The following is a 14,934-nucleotide window of genomic DNA, read 5'->3' as shown; positions in this document are numbered from 1 at the left end:
AGTTCAAGACATTCTGTACACCTGAGAACTCAAGTGTCTACCCCCTCGGCTTTGACACATTCTACGATAGGCCTTGAAAAGCGAAAATATAAAGGAAATCCGATTTTGGCTACAAACACGTCGCAAATTTTATTTCCGATCTCAGTGACTGTCCCCTCGGTTTATAAATTTAAGTAAAGAGACAGTTACACATCCTTTCTAGTAAATTTACAAGATTTAACATTACTTACCGGCGTATATATTTTTGGGATAATCTAGTGTTAAACAAGTACGGTATCAAATAGGAATAGATAAAATATTAGCTAGGTCTATAACGTTTATGGGGCATTGAATATTTCCTTGTGAAATATTACAATACCAAATTAAACTTAACGACAAAAGTTTTATCTCGAGGAAACAATAGACGGTAGACGTACACCAACAACAACGCCGAACGTTACTCGCGAATCATTAAACTGTTTTGCGAGATTAACAGTTAACAAATCGCTAAGCGGAGGGGAAACATATACAATAATATATTCTAAGAAGTAATAATTAAAGATGTTTTCAAATTTCCCCTTTTAAGTATACAATGGCGTTGGCGTTTGTCTATTTATGTAAAACACAGTTGGCAATGCGCACGCGCAATTAAGCTAGGTCACGCGGCACGTGAAACAGTTTTCAAAATCACGCGCTCGCTTTGACCTTTGACCACGTGATAAAAGTAAACTTGCACGAGGAAATGTCTTTTCATTGTTAAAAATCTCGCTAGGCCTAATTCTTTAAGTTCAGATCATTGGTTCAGATATTAAAATTCTATTTTGGGAAATATCGTTGTATTTATTACGGATCAAGATGATTTCCCATTGGGTTTAAGATATATATATATATATATATATATGAGTAAAGAGTATATCCTAGAAACAATAGGGGGAGATTATCTATGCTATGGTGAATTGAAGAACTGGGGCGAAATAATCGTCCCCCTATATATACGTGATCCGATAATATATACCTCTTATAATAATTATTCCCAAAGCATAATCCCAATACTAACTTTTTGCCGACGTATATACACTCGAGTACTACGTCATAACCAAACCATAGGGAAACTCAACGCGAAGGGAAACTGAAATATTCTCGTTCCCAATTTAGTTAATCGGGGTTCCGAAAAAATTATCTCGTTAAGAACACATTGAGGGTCGGGGGAGCCTGGGAGGTTATTAACCTTTGAACCTATCATCGGACCATAAGCCTAGCGGCATTTCAACATTAACCATTGTTGTTTTAAGCTGGTTTAGGGGTGCCCGCCATATTGGGCGGTATTTTATTACCATTTAAGAAAATAGTTTTCGCACCAAACTTTTCATTATCTACGTCATCAAAATGGCTCCAATCATGGCTTATCAGATACGAAAGTTGGAGATAGAAAATGAGTGTTTAATTTCAACTTCACCCATCCTTTAACGGCGGGAGGGTATCAAAACTAGGCCGGGGGAATGGCAATCGTCAAAACTGTGGAATGGCGCCTGCGCGAGTTACACGTCACGGGTCGATTCCTCCATGGGGGAACCGTTCCGTTCGTCTTTCAGAGACCTCTCTCCGCAACATCGCGGGTACTCTGGTTGCTTGGTAAGTGTCCAAAAAATTCGACAGAGCTCAGTCGGCTTGTTGTTTCCTTATCAAATCCGTTCAGGAGCGGCTAGCAACCAGAGGCAGTCAGTGTTTGTAACCCGCCATCGTGTTAAGAACGCGTCGCGTCTGAGTTCCCGTTAAAAACAAGCGCACCAACCATGCCCTCAAGGACAATGTCCTAGGCTTAAGGCGCCGCTTCATTTCGTCTGCTTACGAGTTGAAAAATCACACCATGTACCCGCGTCATGGGACCACGAGACTGTGTTAAAGGTGTTTAAATAATCCTTCAGTGTCCAGAAACATGTCTTTTAGTCCGTCTAACGTCTTACGCGTGGTTCGTCGCGGTAAATTTCGTTATTTTCTATTAACGGGTATCGCGATATCTCTGGTAGTTTTGTTGTATCAAGGTTTCGGTGGTAACCTGAGGAACGTCAACGTCAGCGTACCATCATCGTACGCCAATGATTTTAAAAATAATTTGGATGCTCAACAAGGACCCGGTGCCGCGCCACCTCAGTCGCGGTCATCGGGGGTAGGCGAGACCGGCAAGGGTCAAGGACTAACTTCTTTGTTATGGCAATGGTCATCTAGTCGAGGGGCCTCCTCGTCGGGAAGTTCCTCCAAGGAGGAATGCCCCGTTGTGCCCAAAATGACCACTCAGGACATGGACACCGTCGAAATCTACCCCACACTCAATTTTAAACCATTGTACAAAACTTACTGGAATCACTCCTTCGAGAAACGCTACTTGAAACAGAAGGAAAGTTGGCGGAAATTGCCATTAAGGGTGAGTTCATTTCGAATTAATTTTAAACGCTTAAAGTTAATACCAGACTGGTAAAAAAATGACCTTTTACGGTCATGAAATACGGCTACGTGTGTCCCGTACTCTCTACCAAAATTAGAAATATCCCAGGCAGTCTCTTAATTATAATCTAGACCTAATATATATTCCCAATTAAAAAAAATAAGGTCATAAAAATGATCAGTATCATCAAGTATCACACCCAAAAAAAAAAATCTTATTAAAAATGCAGCAACAATACCCTGACTTTGTACCTCGTAAAAACTAACTCCTATTACCAGGAAGTTTGAAGTACGGGTTTATTTTTTTTTCCTCGCTTCACCCCCAGAAAGTCGCCCACAAAGAATTGGGTCAAGTTCAAGATTACGTCATAGGACCAGGCCGACGTTAGTAAAAAACAACCCACGTTTGAAACAAATATCTGTTAGGATTTGTTAAAATTAATTAAACCGCGAAGGTAGGCGTGTTTACGCCAATACATTATGAAATGGTATGGTGTTACGCAAATTACGTGGCAACGTTTAGTTGTAGTTGCAATTTAGGCATACGTGTTGAATGCAAAATTTTGCAAAATGCATAGACATAGTTGAGCTTGATTTTATAATTATAACATAGCTGTGGGTTGCGCTTTTTAAGTACACGTTTCAAGTCACTTTCCTATGATATTTTAAAGGGAATATAATACTCTCAATTTTATGCTCAATTACCTGATATTTTAAAGGGAATAACACCCTAAATTTTATAGTCAAAATCTTAATATTTTAAAGGGAATAATACCCTCAATTTTGTAGTAGATTCCCTGAAGTTTTAAAGGGAATATCACTTCTGAAGTTTCAAAATAATTTTACCATAAATTTTTAATTTGAAAGGGTTACGTAACAGCATTTCATATAATATAAACTTTAAAACCTACGATACACAAATTCAGTCAAGCCGTTATTACCCAATTTTAATTTAAAAAAAATATTCTAAAGACTTGAGGCTATTATTGATTTTGAAATAACGAAATCTGAATTATTAATTATTATTATTTCAAAGTCAAAATTGAGAACGTACTAACTTAACTAGACCTACCTATATAGCATTCATTATCTGAAAAATTTTCCAATAAAATTTAGAGTGGGTCGAAGTACTTGATACTTCGATATCTCGTTAGAACTCCGGAATAAATAAGATATTAATCTCTGAGGGGATCAGACTTTGAGCTACCAACCAGAGTCTCTCAATAATAAAAGCAACCGATCCGAATGACCCAGCAAGGAAAAGAGATCACGTCATTCTTTCTTCCTACAATACATAGTTTTCACACTGACTAGGAGAACCGATACGAAATACACCAGGAGCAGGAAGCGAGGTTATATAGCTTTTTACTGCCCTTTCTATACCAAGTAACTATCTCTCCTCCTGGTATAAAAAGGGTATCAATCCTCCTAGTCTGAAAACTACGTATAAATAATAAATATCTTATTCGTTAATAAATGATCGTCATCATTCCTAGAAAAACCAAAAGAGAAAAAAATTGCCGATATAGCTTAATCCTTGAATTAATAAATTAAATTTAGGAGTAAGACATACGCGTAGAGTTTATCATTTAGTATCATCAGTTATCATCTTTTAAATAAACTCGTCGTTGAACTTCATTTATAGGCAGTTTTCGTAATCTATTGGTTGTCTAAAAGGCTCTAAGCTACGTGGCATTTATAAGAACGTAATATCAAAATACATCGGTAGTAACTCTGTCTGAGGTTCATTATACCTGTACAATTTGTACTGAAATTTCTCTTTATCTATAAAGAAGAGAGAGAGGACTATTGGGGAAAGAAAAATCATTCATTCATTCATTATTTTATATAAGGTGTATCAAATATTGAGGACCGAAGTCGAGGGGTCTGTTACTTAGCTTAATCAGTGTACAAGGATGTACAGTTGACTGTACTAAAATGATTACGCGGGTAAGACTGTCTATAAAGCCGCGTTTACACGAGACCCTTTGAAACCGTTTTAAACCGTATTGGAATGTACAAAAAATAATATTAAGCTAATAAAACCAGAGATCTTTCACGAGAAAATGCAAATATTATTTTTTTAAAAGTGTTAAGCCTTTCCAAAACGGTTGAAAACGGTTCCAAAAAGTCTCGTGTAAACGCGGCTTATGACTGCGCTAAAATGATTACGGTTACGTATTCCGTAATCGGTTTCTCCGAGTGGTTAGCCCTTCGACCGAAGTATAATGGGATTGTTATATGGGAAATCAATTGAATTTAAGTCGAAAATGTAACTTCTATGTTATGATCTATTTTGTTACCATAAGAGACGACACACCTAAAAATGAGTTACGAGCTTCAGAGTGTTTTAGGGATGGTCCCCTTTAAATTTAAGTAAGAAACACCGAAAGAAATTTAAGGATCAAATCACATTTTTTTCGATTCTAAATTTTGCTCAAAATTTCAGTTAATTATTCAACTTTTTATAAAAGAAATTAATTATTTAAATTTATTTCAAAATAAATTGAGGGGAGAAATCTCTCTCGACACTTCATGGTTAGTTGGTATTTGGTAAAAACAATTTAGGTAAAGCATGGAGACATAATTTAATAATAATACCCTGTAGGGAAAACTCACCACCAACAAAATTTTTCCAAAAAACAAAAACCGTAGTCAAATTTCTTTATGATCGGATGAAGAAAAAATAAAGAAGTAGTTCAACTAAGGAGCCCAACCAACTTACTAGCAGAAATCTAAAAATAACTGACTCACCCGCCCCGTTTTAAAATTCAATTTTTCCTTCCCCAAAATATTCTTTTTTTAAAAAAAAAATTGGTATGTGTGTGGCTTTAAAGGTTTTTCAGTCGCTAGAAGAAGTTACTTGGGGCTAAAATATTCACCCGTATTTAAAATAAAAGAACAATTCATCATAGGGATGGGATATGCCTCGTAAGGCACTTGACGTCCGTCTCACTCCCAAAATTCAATACCGTATGAACGAAGGAATTAAGGAAAATAAGAAATATCGCGCTAACCCTAAAATAATTTGTAGAGCTTTAAAGATTACGTTGCAAATTGCGGTTGAAACGAACTGTCGTAAAATATCAAGATTTAGTATGATAATTCTTGAATTGTTTTTCTGATTTTATTTTATTTTTTAGTAATTTTTTAATCTAAGAAAAAAGCTCCCATTTATTTATTTATTTATTTATTTAAATTTAAAAAACAGGGAAGTGGCATCTAGGTTATCTTCCCATTTAAGACTAAGCCTGTTAAAGGCGGGGCACTGCTGCAATTACATCCCGTAAAAATAGTCCCCTTTTCTACATTTTCAGTTTTCAATGATAGTTTACGCGTAACTTAGTAAGCTAAGCCTTGGTCCTTCATTGCAATTGTTGCAAGACGAAACGCCGTTCAAAGTTCCCTCCTTTACCAACAGAAGCGTAGCTTGCAGAAGCGGATAAGAAAAATATAACGGGTATCTGGAGAGCTTTAGGGAGCTGCTAGGCCTCCTTGGCTAGCTATAAGGTATTGTTTTATCACTGAAATAACAGATGGGCCAAAAGTTACCCACCCGCTTCCAAATTCTCGCGAGAAAGATAGAATTCTACTATAGGCATGCAACCTGACTAAATTTATCAACCCACTTCCTACAAGTAAAACAAACCAAGGAGTATAGAAAACAGAGTGGGAGTAGCATATGGCAGCCCTGCAGTTGGTTATGGTGCCACGGAAGTTGATTTCTCAAAGGCTTTACTGAATACTGATACTGAGCTTTGAAAGCATTTTGAATCAATAGGTAGTTTTCACTAAAGGAAAATTCCTGCCCCTTCTCATAGCTTAATCTTCAGTGCAGTGTTGCCAGGTCCTCTGAGTAACTTTAAATTGGTCAAACACTGAACTTGCTGCAAGCCTACCTCTCGACTCACTAACGTCCTGGCAACACTGTGGGAACGGCTATATAAACCTTTAGTGGAAACTATGTATATAATATGAATCTGGTATTACACGTGACTTGTTGCCAAAAATTAGGCGAAAAATAGGCCAAATCCTTGGCGCGGTTGAGCATTATACAAAATTCTAAAAATCTAAACCAAAAACGTATGTTTTCCAAATATTACGCGAACAGTTAGTTGCACAAAGGGTGAATGTACGTTATACCTGTATTCCTAACAAAGCGAATACGCAGGTAAATCCCTGTGGTGCCTAGTGGCTTGATTAGAATATTTTTTATTGGACAATAAATGAAACACGATTCTTTCGTGTACTCTACGTGTACCTTGAGAATTCCAAACTCATCATGCAGAAATAACAAAAAATAAACTAAACGCAACAATGGAACAAACAAATGAATACCGTACTATTTTTCTATTGTAGCGTATATCGTATGTATATACTTTCTCTTTGATTCGAGGGGACACTCACCCACTTAGCATAATCGATATATATACATACACTGCGTTAAAAGGATTAGAGTGAGTTTATCTGAGAGTGATTAACCCCTCGGTTGAAACGTGTTTTGTTATCATCCATAAACTAAATTGCAATATTTCAGGCAAAGATATTTCACATACTTAATTTAACTTTTCAAATCTCTCTATACTCTTTAGGAACATATTGTATATAGACTTCCGGTAATTCGATATGGTGTTTAAATGTATATGAAAGGGTTAGGGGGTTTGAAACACCGAGTCGCGCTATTCAATTGGCCCGGAGGTTTCAACTGTCTGCAACATTGTCGACCGTTTTCCGAAGATAAAACCGATGGAATTGCTCCAATTTCGGGGATTGAAAATTATTTGGAGAATTCAACAAACAAACTTGTTCGATTAATAGGTCGATGGAGGATTCATTCCTCGATTGTCGCTTCGGGACTTTTCAAACTAAATTCAAGATTAACAATAACATCAGTTAAGCCTATATTACGCCGCGACGACAAAAGGCCTAACAGCAAAACGCTCTCGCTAATAACTTGTTTAAACCTAGTCAGGCGCGACTACAGACACGTTATTTTCAAAACAGTGACGTCATTTTTGAAAAACAATGCTGAATAAATTTAAACTAATTCTCCATTTGTAGTTTTTAAAAGTTTAAAATTAAGTCAAACCGCGTTAAAACGTGGGCGCCTGAAAAAAGGCGCCATTCTGTTTTATTTATATATTTATGTAAATGAACCAACCATATGTTGGTATTAAATTAACCAAGCTAGGCTAGAATTTGAAGGTATACTAATATTTTCTGACTTCTGTGTTAGGCTGGCGGCAACCCGAGGTTAGGTAAGGGTTCAACGAGGGTCAGGTTGCCGTCTTCAAGCCGGTCTTTCGTTATTTTGAATTATCGATTTACAATTGGTTAATAATTTTGTCAATATAAATCTATTTAAAACACTTATCTTTTTTTTTAAATATGCACAGTTTAGTATACCTTTTTAATATGATAATATCGAGTGCATGTCGTGTTTGTAATATACCGTTTCCTCATTACTATATAAAAATTAACATAGAATTTTTAAATATAATATATTCGGGAAGTATAATATAATAATAGGTTCGATTGATAAAGCTATCACGTAAATCGGAAATTCCGAATTCAAAGCGACCGCTTTCGCCTTTACCGAATTATCTCGTGAGAAAGCTTTTCCAATAGGAGAATATAGTACGCTGGAAACTAACAGCCGCTAATATCTCTACGGGATAAAGAGATGAAATTGAATAAACTTAATTATCAATTCAAAATGAGAAACGTAAAACGCACGCGCGCGCGCACGAGCTACAAATGTTATCGAGGGGTTGATGACTTTCCTTAAAAAATTTCGGTTTAAACCAATCGAATAAGTTTACCAACTGGTTTTATTATTCGTACAAACCTTTGTTGATTCAACCAATTTTAATCATTTGCGTTCTTTTAGAAGAATTGGTTGACGGAGATTTTGAATTGTCAGAATTTTACCTTACCATACCACAAATAAGGTCTATAGAAGGAAATAAAAACTGAATATCTCGCTATCGCTTTTACATCATAACGTCAGACACTTTTTGAACCGGCGACATCAGCCTCCGACTCAAAAAATAAAAAGTACATGAAAGAACACTTTCCAAAAGAAAAAGAAAAAGTTCTTTGAAAGTTTTTCTTCAGAAATGTTTCGGTCCCAAGGATATATATATTTTATTTTTATTTCTTTTTGGGTGTGAATCAAGGGGTCAGACATTGACCTTTCAACCAATTTTTTTCTGATTCAAATTCCTACCTGACATTTTAAGGATTAAACTAAGTTATAGTCAAGTTCAAGTTTTGGAATAATTCAAGATTACGTTTGTAAAATTTCAATTCCCTGTCACCATTTCAGCTCTCAGTTGGTTGAATAGCACATCACGCCCTCTTAAATCAGCGCGTTAAATCTACCAATATGATGGTGTATATTTCATCACAAATCTTAACCCCTTCCTCCCCAAACAGAAAAAAGGCTATTTCCTTATTATGCAGAAATATCCGACCCCTCGGATGTAGGAAAAGGCAAGACTAGATATATATCCGGTGATCCACTATCAGGCAGATTCTTCGCGTCAGAAAATCCTGGCTAGCTTCTTCTCTTCTCCCCCCCCCCCCTGACCCCGCCCCCTTCCACCCATCCACCCACGCGTCGTACGTACACCTTCCTCTCCTTTTTGGTTGGTGCCAGTGGTATCACATCCTATTAGTTAAGTCTTTGGAATCTTTTGCCGTTCAGTAGTATACGGCGCTCCTAGAAATTTCCCACCGGTAGAGTTACTATGGGAAGCTCAAGAGCAAAAGAGAAGAGAGAGGGGGGGGGCGACTTAAGGCACGCCGAGATAGCGGGTGAGAAGAAGAGAGAACTCAGAGGAGAGGAGGATATGGTATGGTATGGTATGGGCACTCCGTTGCAGCTGCCTGCCTCTCTCTATGCCAGGGGTTAAAACTTAAAAGATAGAAAGAAGGGGATGACGCGAATTTTTCTCTTTCATCTATTTCTTTAGTAGCATATCATTCTATATAATACGGTCTATTTTTTGGATTATTTTTTGAAGCTCAGCGTGACAACTTTAAATTGCAGTGAGAGTAATATTGCGGCGGATGAATACCCTAATTTTTCCTCCTCTTTCATCTATTTCTTTAGAACCTCTACGTACTATTTTATTTTATTTTTTGAAATTTTACGTTGGAACTACATTTTTCGTAAGCGCGCATTGTGACAATTTCTTGAAGTTGAAATAGTTTAAGGTAAAATAAAATGGCGTCCAGCGGAAGAATATTGCATAAGTAATAAATTAGAAAATTTAAAATTGATCCTCTTCCCTCTTCAAAGGCAATTAAACACTGCCTTTTAAAACCATTCTAAAAACAAAAGAAGAAAATAATTGATTACGAATAAAAAGAACAGCGTGTAGCAAAATATATACATATCTAGAAAAAAATAAATTGTCCAATTCAATTCAATCTATTTCATATTTTTCTTTCATATCTTTAAGGGTAAGGTTCGCGGCCCCCGCAAGAAATTGCCTTTACCAAAAAAACTGAAATACTGATCTCTCTCAGTCTCTCTCCCTCCATTTTGGTTTTATTCAGAGCTCTCTTGGCATCTCAGAAATGAATAACCTTATTACTCGTAAAAAATAGTTCCCGATATGTCTGTACCGCTTTTCTATATCCGTCCGAAAATATAGGGGTCTATAGCCCGTTCTATCCGAAAACATATTGTTTTTATCGTCATATCTTGTTCTTTTTTTCATATCCTACCTATAACTTCTTGCATGGTCTGCCATCATCGGGTCCCCTGGCAACAAAAACAATTGCTTTCCCATAAAACATTTATTATTTATATCGGAAGTTCGTAACTCGGAAGTAAATAATATTAATTATATATAAATTCCATTTTGAAAGCGGTTCATCCTCACTTTACGATGATTTTGATAAAATTCCTTTTTTCAAGGAATTTAATAAAATATTTTCTTAGAACTTTTTCTATTTTTGCTTTCAAGTATTTAAATAAAATTAAAGATAGCTTAGTTTTTCTTAAAGGGGTAGTGTAGCGTCTTAAAAAGGAATTTCTTCTTAAATTTTATCTTAACCCCAAAATCAAATTAAGATTTAAGGTTAGATTCGAGGTAGGGTACTATATTGGAATATTTCCAAAAAAGATACAATTTTACATTTAACCTCAAAAACCTTTCAGAAGTAAATAAAACTGAAGTTTTCAATTAATTAAATATCGCTAGAAAATAGTGTTTTCTCTCTCTTATACTCTAGGGTTTAATTTATTTTTAATTCACTGAAAAAATGCCGAACAATAACAAAATAAATGTTTTTCGTATATAACTTTAATTCATTGGAAAATATTAAAAATCAGAACCTATTTTAAATATTAAGTGTTGTTTGAATTTGAAAATTCTCTTTTCATGAAATCTAGGGGATGGGGTAGGGGGTGAAAGGGGTGACCCGAAATAAACGTAATAGGAATCCCGCCATAAGCGTGTTCTATGCAAATTTGAAACGCAAAATAAATTGATTGGTGCGTGCTAGGATAGCTTCAAAATCAATTTAGGAACCACACGCGTCAAAATTTCGCTTCCCAGCTCGGGTTTTATTCCCAAAAATGCAAGCAATGCACCAACGTAAATTTTAAAATAGGGGTGAACTTAATTCCAAATTTAATAGGCGCCCTTAAGTACTAAACACTAATTAATATTTTAAGTTGAATTTTAATTTAATAAATTTTGTTTTTAGTGCACGTATCTTTATCTTTAATAGCGCTCAAACTTATTTTTCGTCTGAACAATTTGCTAAGAGAGAATAATTAGCCTTTAAGTACTTTTAAAAGCTATTTTTCTCTAATTAGGTTAAGGTTCGTTTGCTCCTTTAGACGGAATCCATTCCGATATAGTCTACTTTTGTTCTTTGCCCCTTTTTCTTGGCGTTTAACCATGGGAAACATTGAGTACACGCCTCATTAAATCTTAAGCTATCAACTCAAGTAATTAAGATTACAATAAGTAGAAAGCGCAAATAGGCCCGACCCCCTATTCTATTCAAATTGAATGAATATACTCCAAGTGGGATGAACTCGAGGGGCTAATCACTGTCAGATTTCTTGTACACCGATTACGTGTAATCATTTTAGCACTGTCAAGGGCAGGGCTTTTAAAGATCACTCGTAATCACTTTAGTGCAGTCAAAGGAGTGAAAAGACCCTCGGAGGGACTTGCCAAATAACACCGAACAAAACCTATTTGAGTCGAGTCAAAGCATATTGAGTGTTAATCCGCGTAGGCTTTAGTCTATTATTGCTTAATTTCCCGCCAAATTACGCGCCAAACGTCTGGTACATTTTGAGGTTACGGTATAATTATTATAGACGTAGAGTGTGCGCGTGTATTGTAATACGAAGTTATGATAGACAGACAGACACTAAAGTGCTTGCTTTGCCCCAATCAATATTTGGTCTACATTCGTATCCGCAGCTTGGTTTAGCTATATTGCAATTGTTTTCCCGCTGTACAGGTAAATAGGCAGCAATTTAAAACACGCCTTCTTATAACTAATCCACGCGCTCTAATTAATCCATCTTTAACTTCGACAGGTGTTTACGTTTACTAAGCCTCGGTTACTTATTAGGCTTTGGCAATCTTTGGAACTGTTATGTTATGGTAAACATCGATAAAACTAAATTAGTTTTGCGTAGTTGTATACTTTGCTCGATGTATTTGTTAATTAAGTTGAAACAGCTTAATTAGCGGTTCCTAAAATATTCGTCGCTATATTCATATATACTCTTCGTTTAATTAGCTTCATTAAACTGTCTGAATTAATTAAGGAAATAAAGTTTTTATTACGTAGTGGTTAGGCTTAGCTTAAACCCGACTTCTTTATGTAATGAAAGGGTTTTAGTCGTTAAATCAAAATATAATATAATATAAAAGAAATGAAAATAATAAAAAACAGGCAAGGCAAAGGAGATCACAGGCTCACTGACCTCAACTGTCTGTCAATATTGGGCTGTTGAAGGACAAGTATCTTGTGGCTTTTGTCTTTAGAAATGTTTGTACAGCTGATTATGTTTCGACGAATTTCAGACTACATAATATTTGGAATGATTTAAAGTGTCTTTAACACTCCATTGCCGAATTAAAGTGACTGTAACACTAATTTAAATAATAATTTCGGTGTATCATTCTTTTTTCTCGTGAGACTATCGCTTTAAAAACAATACCGCTCGTGTTAAAAGCAGCTCGGTATTATTGGAGGATGAATTAATTAAGGAGAAAACTTTATGGGGCGAACTGCAAAACATTTATGGCTTGGAAATGCCTTCAAAGAAGAAAATTTAAAAGAAAGAAAAAAACGCTTCTAAAAAGAAAGTTACCAAACTTAGCGGGGCTCCTAAAGAGCCAGTCTTAGCCTTGATCGAATTAGCCCAAATAAAATTAATCCCATTGGCTCCCGCTGACGCCATTTTACCGCCTCGATAACCCTATTAATAGTAATGCCAACAAGAGCCGACACCCTTTGAACTTAGCCGCTATCGAAAAAGAACCGTTTCCCCCGAAAAGTTTTCTTTCCAAGCCACTCAAACACTAATGGACTCTATAACAACAAAAGGGTTTAACACCCCGACGTCTAAATTATCCTATATATATAGTTCCCATCGTCTTACAATCTTGAAAGGGACTCGGTTTTCAATGCATTATCACTTTATTTTGTATTCCTTTCAAGGGTGCAACTGATGTAGTAGAAATTGAAGACTATTTTCTCCAAATTTCCCAACACATAAAACTAAAGTTAGATAAAATCTACGCATTAACATTGTGTATCAATCCGCGTCAGGTTTCGCTGTATAAAGAAAGAATTCGAAATAGAGGCGATAAAATAGAGCAACTGTAGATGCAATTTCTTTGAAGTAGTTAAACAGCGTGATCTAGCTATTCGAATACGTAGTATTATTCTAAGTTATATTCAAGTAATTTAATTTTCCTTCCAGCCCCTATAACAAACCAATAATATCAGGCTATGGTTCGTCACAGGTTAGTATTTAGTAGTTGGGAATTCACCTACAGTAGAATATTATTATATACCTAATAGCTAACTCACTCATTTTATATAGGTATAACTATATAAATGTTTCAGTTACTTTTACGGGCCCTTCCAACGTAAAGATGTCCGTCTCTAAAAATAGCTTTATTAAAAGTTGTTGCAACAAAAGAAACTTAAATTTAGGGCTTCGTCTATATTTTTTCCATTAACAACAATAAGTAAAATATATACCTCGTTTAAAACTCTTTAACAGTACGGGTCTTTAATTACGGCACACGTCACGCGCCAACTCAACCGGAAGTTAGTTCATTTTGCACGTGACACGCAAAAGAGCGCGCGATTTTAATCAAGGCATTTAATGTACGGGTATGGCCAATTCTTATATATAGATTATAATATTTTTATTTGATAAGCTCCAGCTGAAGCGTTTCGCATTGAGTTTCGAAATACTTTAGAATTATTTTTCAATAGCCAGACTGCAAAAGGAGAGAGCCAGAAAGATATCTTAAATTTAAAATGACCTTGAATTTATGTAAATGTTTCGCCATAAATTATTTAAATTAATAAAAACTTTCACTTTCAATAGAAGGTTGGTTTGTTGATTATATATTTTTCGAAAACACGTAATTACTCGAGTACTAATTCACGCACGTCCAATTATTTGGTACCATCGGAAAGAGAATAGTTTTTTCTATAACACCCCAAGTTGTTTGTTTGATATCTTCAAAAATACCAGAGATCTGACGTCTATACTTGGGGACCAAATTTTATTTTAAAATTCAAAAATAAAATTCAGTCAGGCGCAAACGGAGCTAGACTATAGTTGAAGCAAGGGCAACTGCGACAAAAGGTCTCTATACCTATAGTTTAATTTTGTAGAGCGCCGAGCTTTCAAAGCAATCAGGTGCAGACTATAATTAAGGAAAGTGGGTCAAAATTTATAGTTATTTAGCGCCTTGTTACGCGCGTTATTATACACCATACTGAACGGAATAAGATCTATTTAAAATCACTTTTAGGGCCAGTGTTTCCAAGGAAGTCAACGAAGTAATATGGGCTAGACATATTCCTGTTAAGGTATAAGCTCTATTGAACCCTTAACACCTTGACATATATAATTATTGGGCCTTTTGTTATAATCAAAATTTAAATTCTGAGCTTTTATCGAATGAAGGTAGGCGATTTCGTGTGGAACGGACGGAATACAGGAACCGCGTTATTGCACCGAACGCACCGTGTTTCCCTCGTTAACTATAGACCATTACGCAATTTAGAGATAGGCATTGTTGCATTGGCCATGCACCGTAAGAGAGAGGGACAACTGGTAATGCATTAAGTTTGTTAAAAAGATACGGGTGGTGTAGGCCATTTGCATGACGGTATTGCGGTGTGGACAATGCTTGGGATAAAATCTTTCCCTCGTGCATGCATGGGTCACGCGCGCCTGGTAAATATCCTACGTTTATGAACGCACGAGATTCTAAA

At 35.9% G+C, this 14,934-nt stretch overlaps 1 protein-coding gene across 1 annotated transcript in view; it reads left to right on the top strand.

The window, feature by feature from the left end:
- The first annotated feature begins 1,465 nt into the window (after positions 1-1,465).
- The window catches only part of alpha-Man-IIb (alpha-Mannosidase class II b), a 37,513-nt gene continuing 24,044 nt past the window's right edge, over positions 1,466-14,934 (top strand). The window contains exon 1 of the mRNA XM_089857701.1: positions 1,466-2,401. Within this exon, the coding sequence (XP_089713827.1) occupies positions 1,916-2,401 (486 nt within the window). The 5' untranslated portion in view covers positions 1,466-1,915. The remainder of the gene's footprint in view (positions 2,402-14,934) is intronic.

This window comes from Phalangium opilio, unplaced genomic scaffold, assembly GCF_054372755.1.
Source record: "Phalangium opilio isolate 3A_F unplaced genomic scaffold, DU_Popi_V2 ptg000011l_1, whole genome shotgun sequence".
In the NCBI taxonomy this organism is placed as follows: Eukaryota; Metazoa; Arthropoda; class Arachnida; order Opiliones; family Phalangiidae; genus Phalangium; species Phalangium opilio.
The sequence above is the reverse complement of the archived record's forward strand: the minus strand, read 5'-3'. Positions and strand labels throughout refer to the sequence as shown.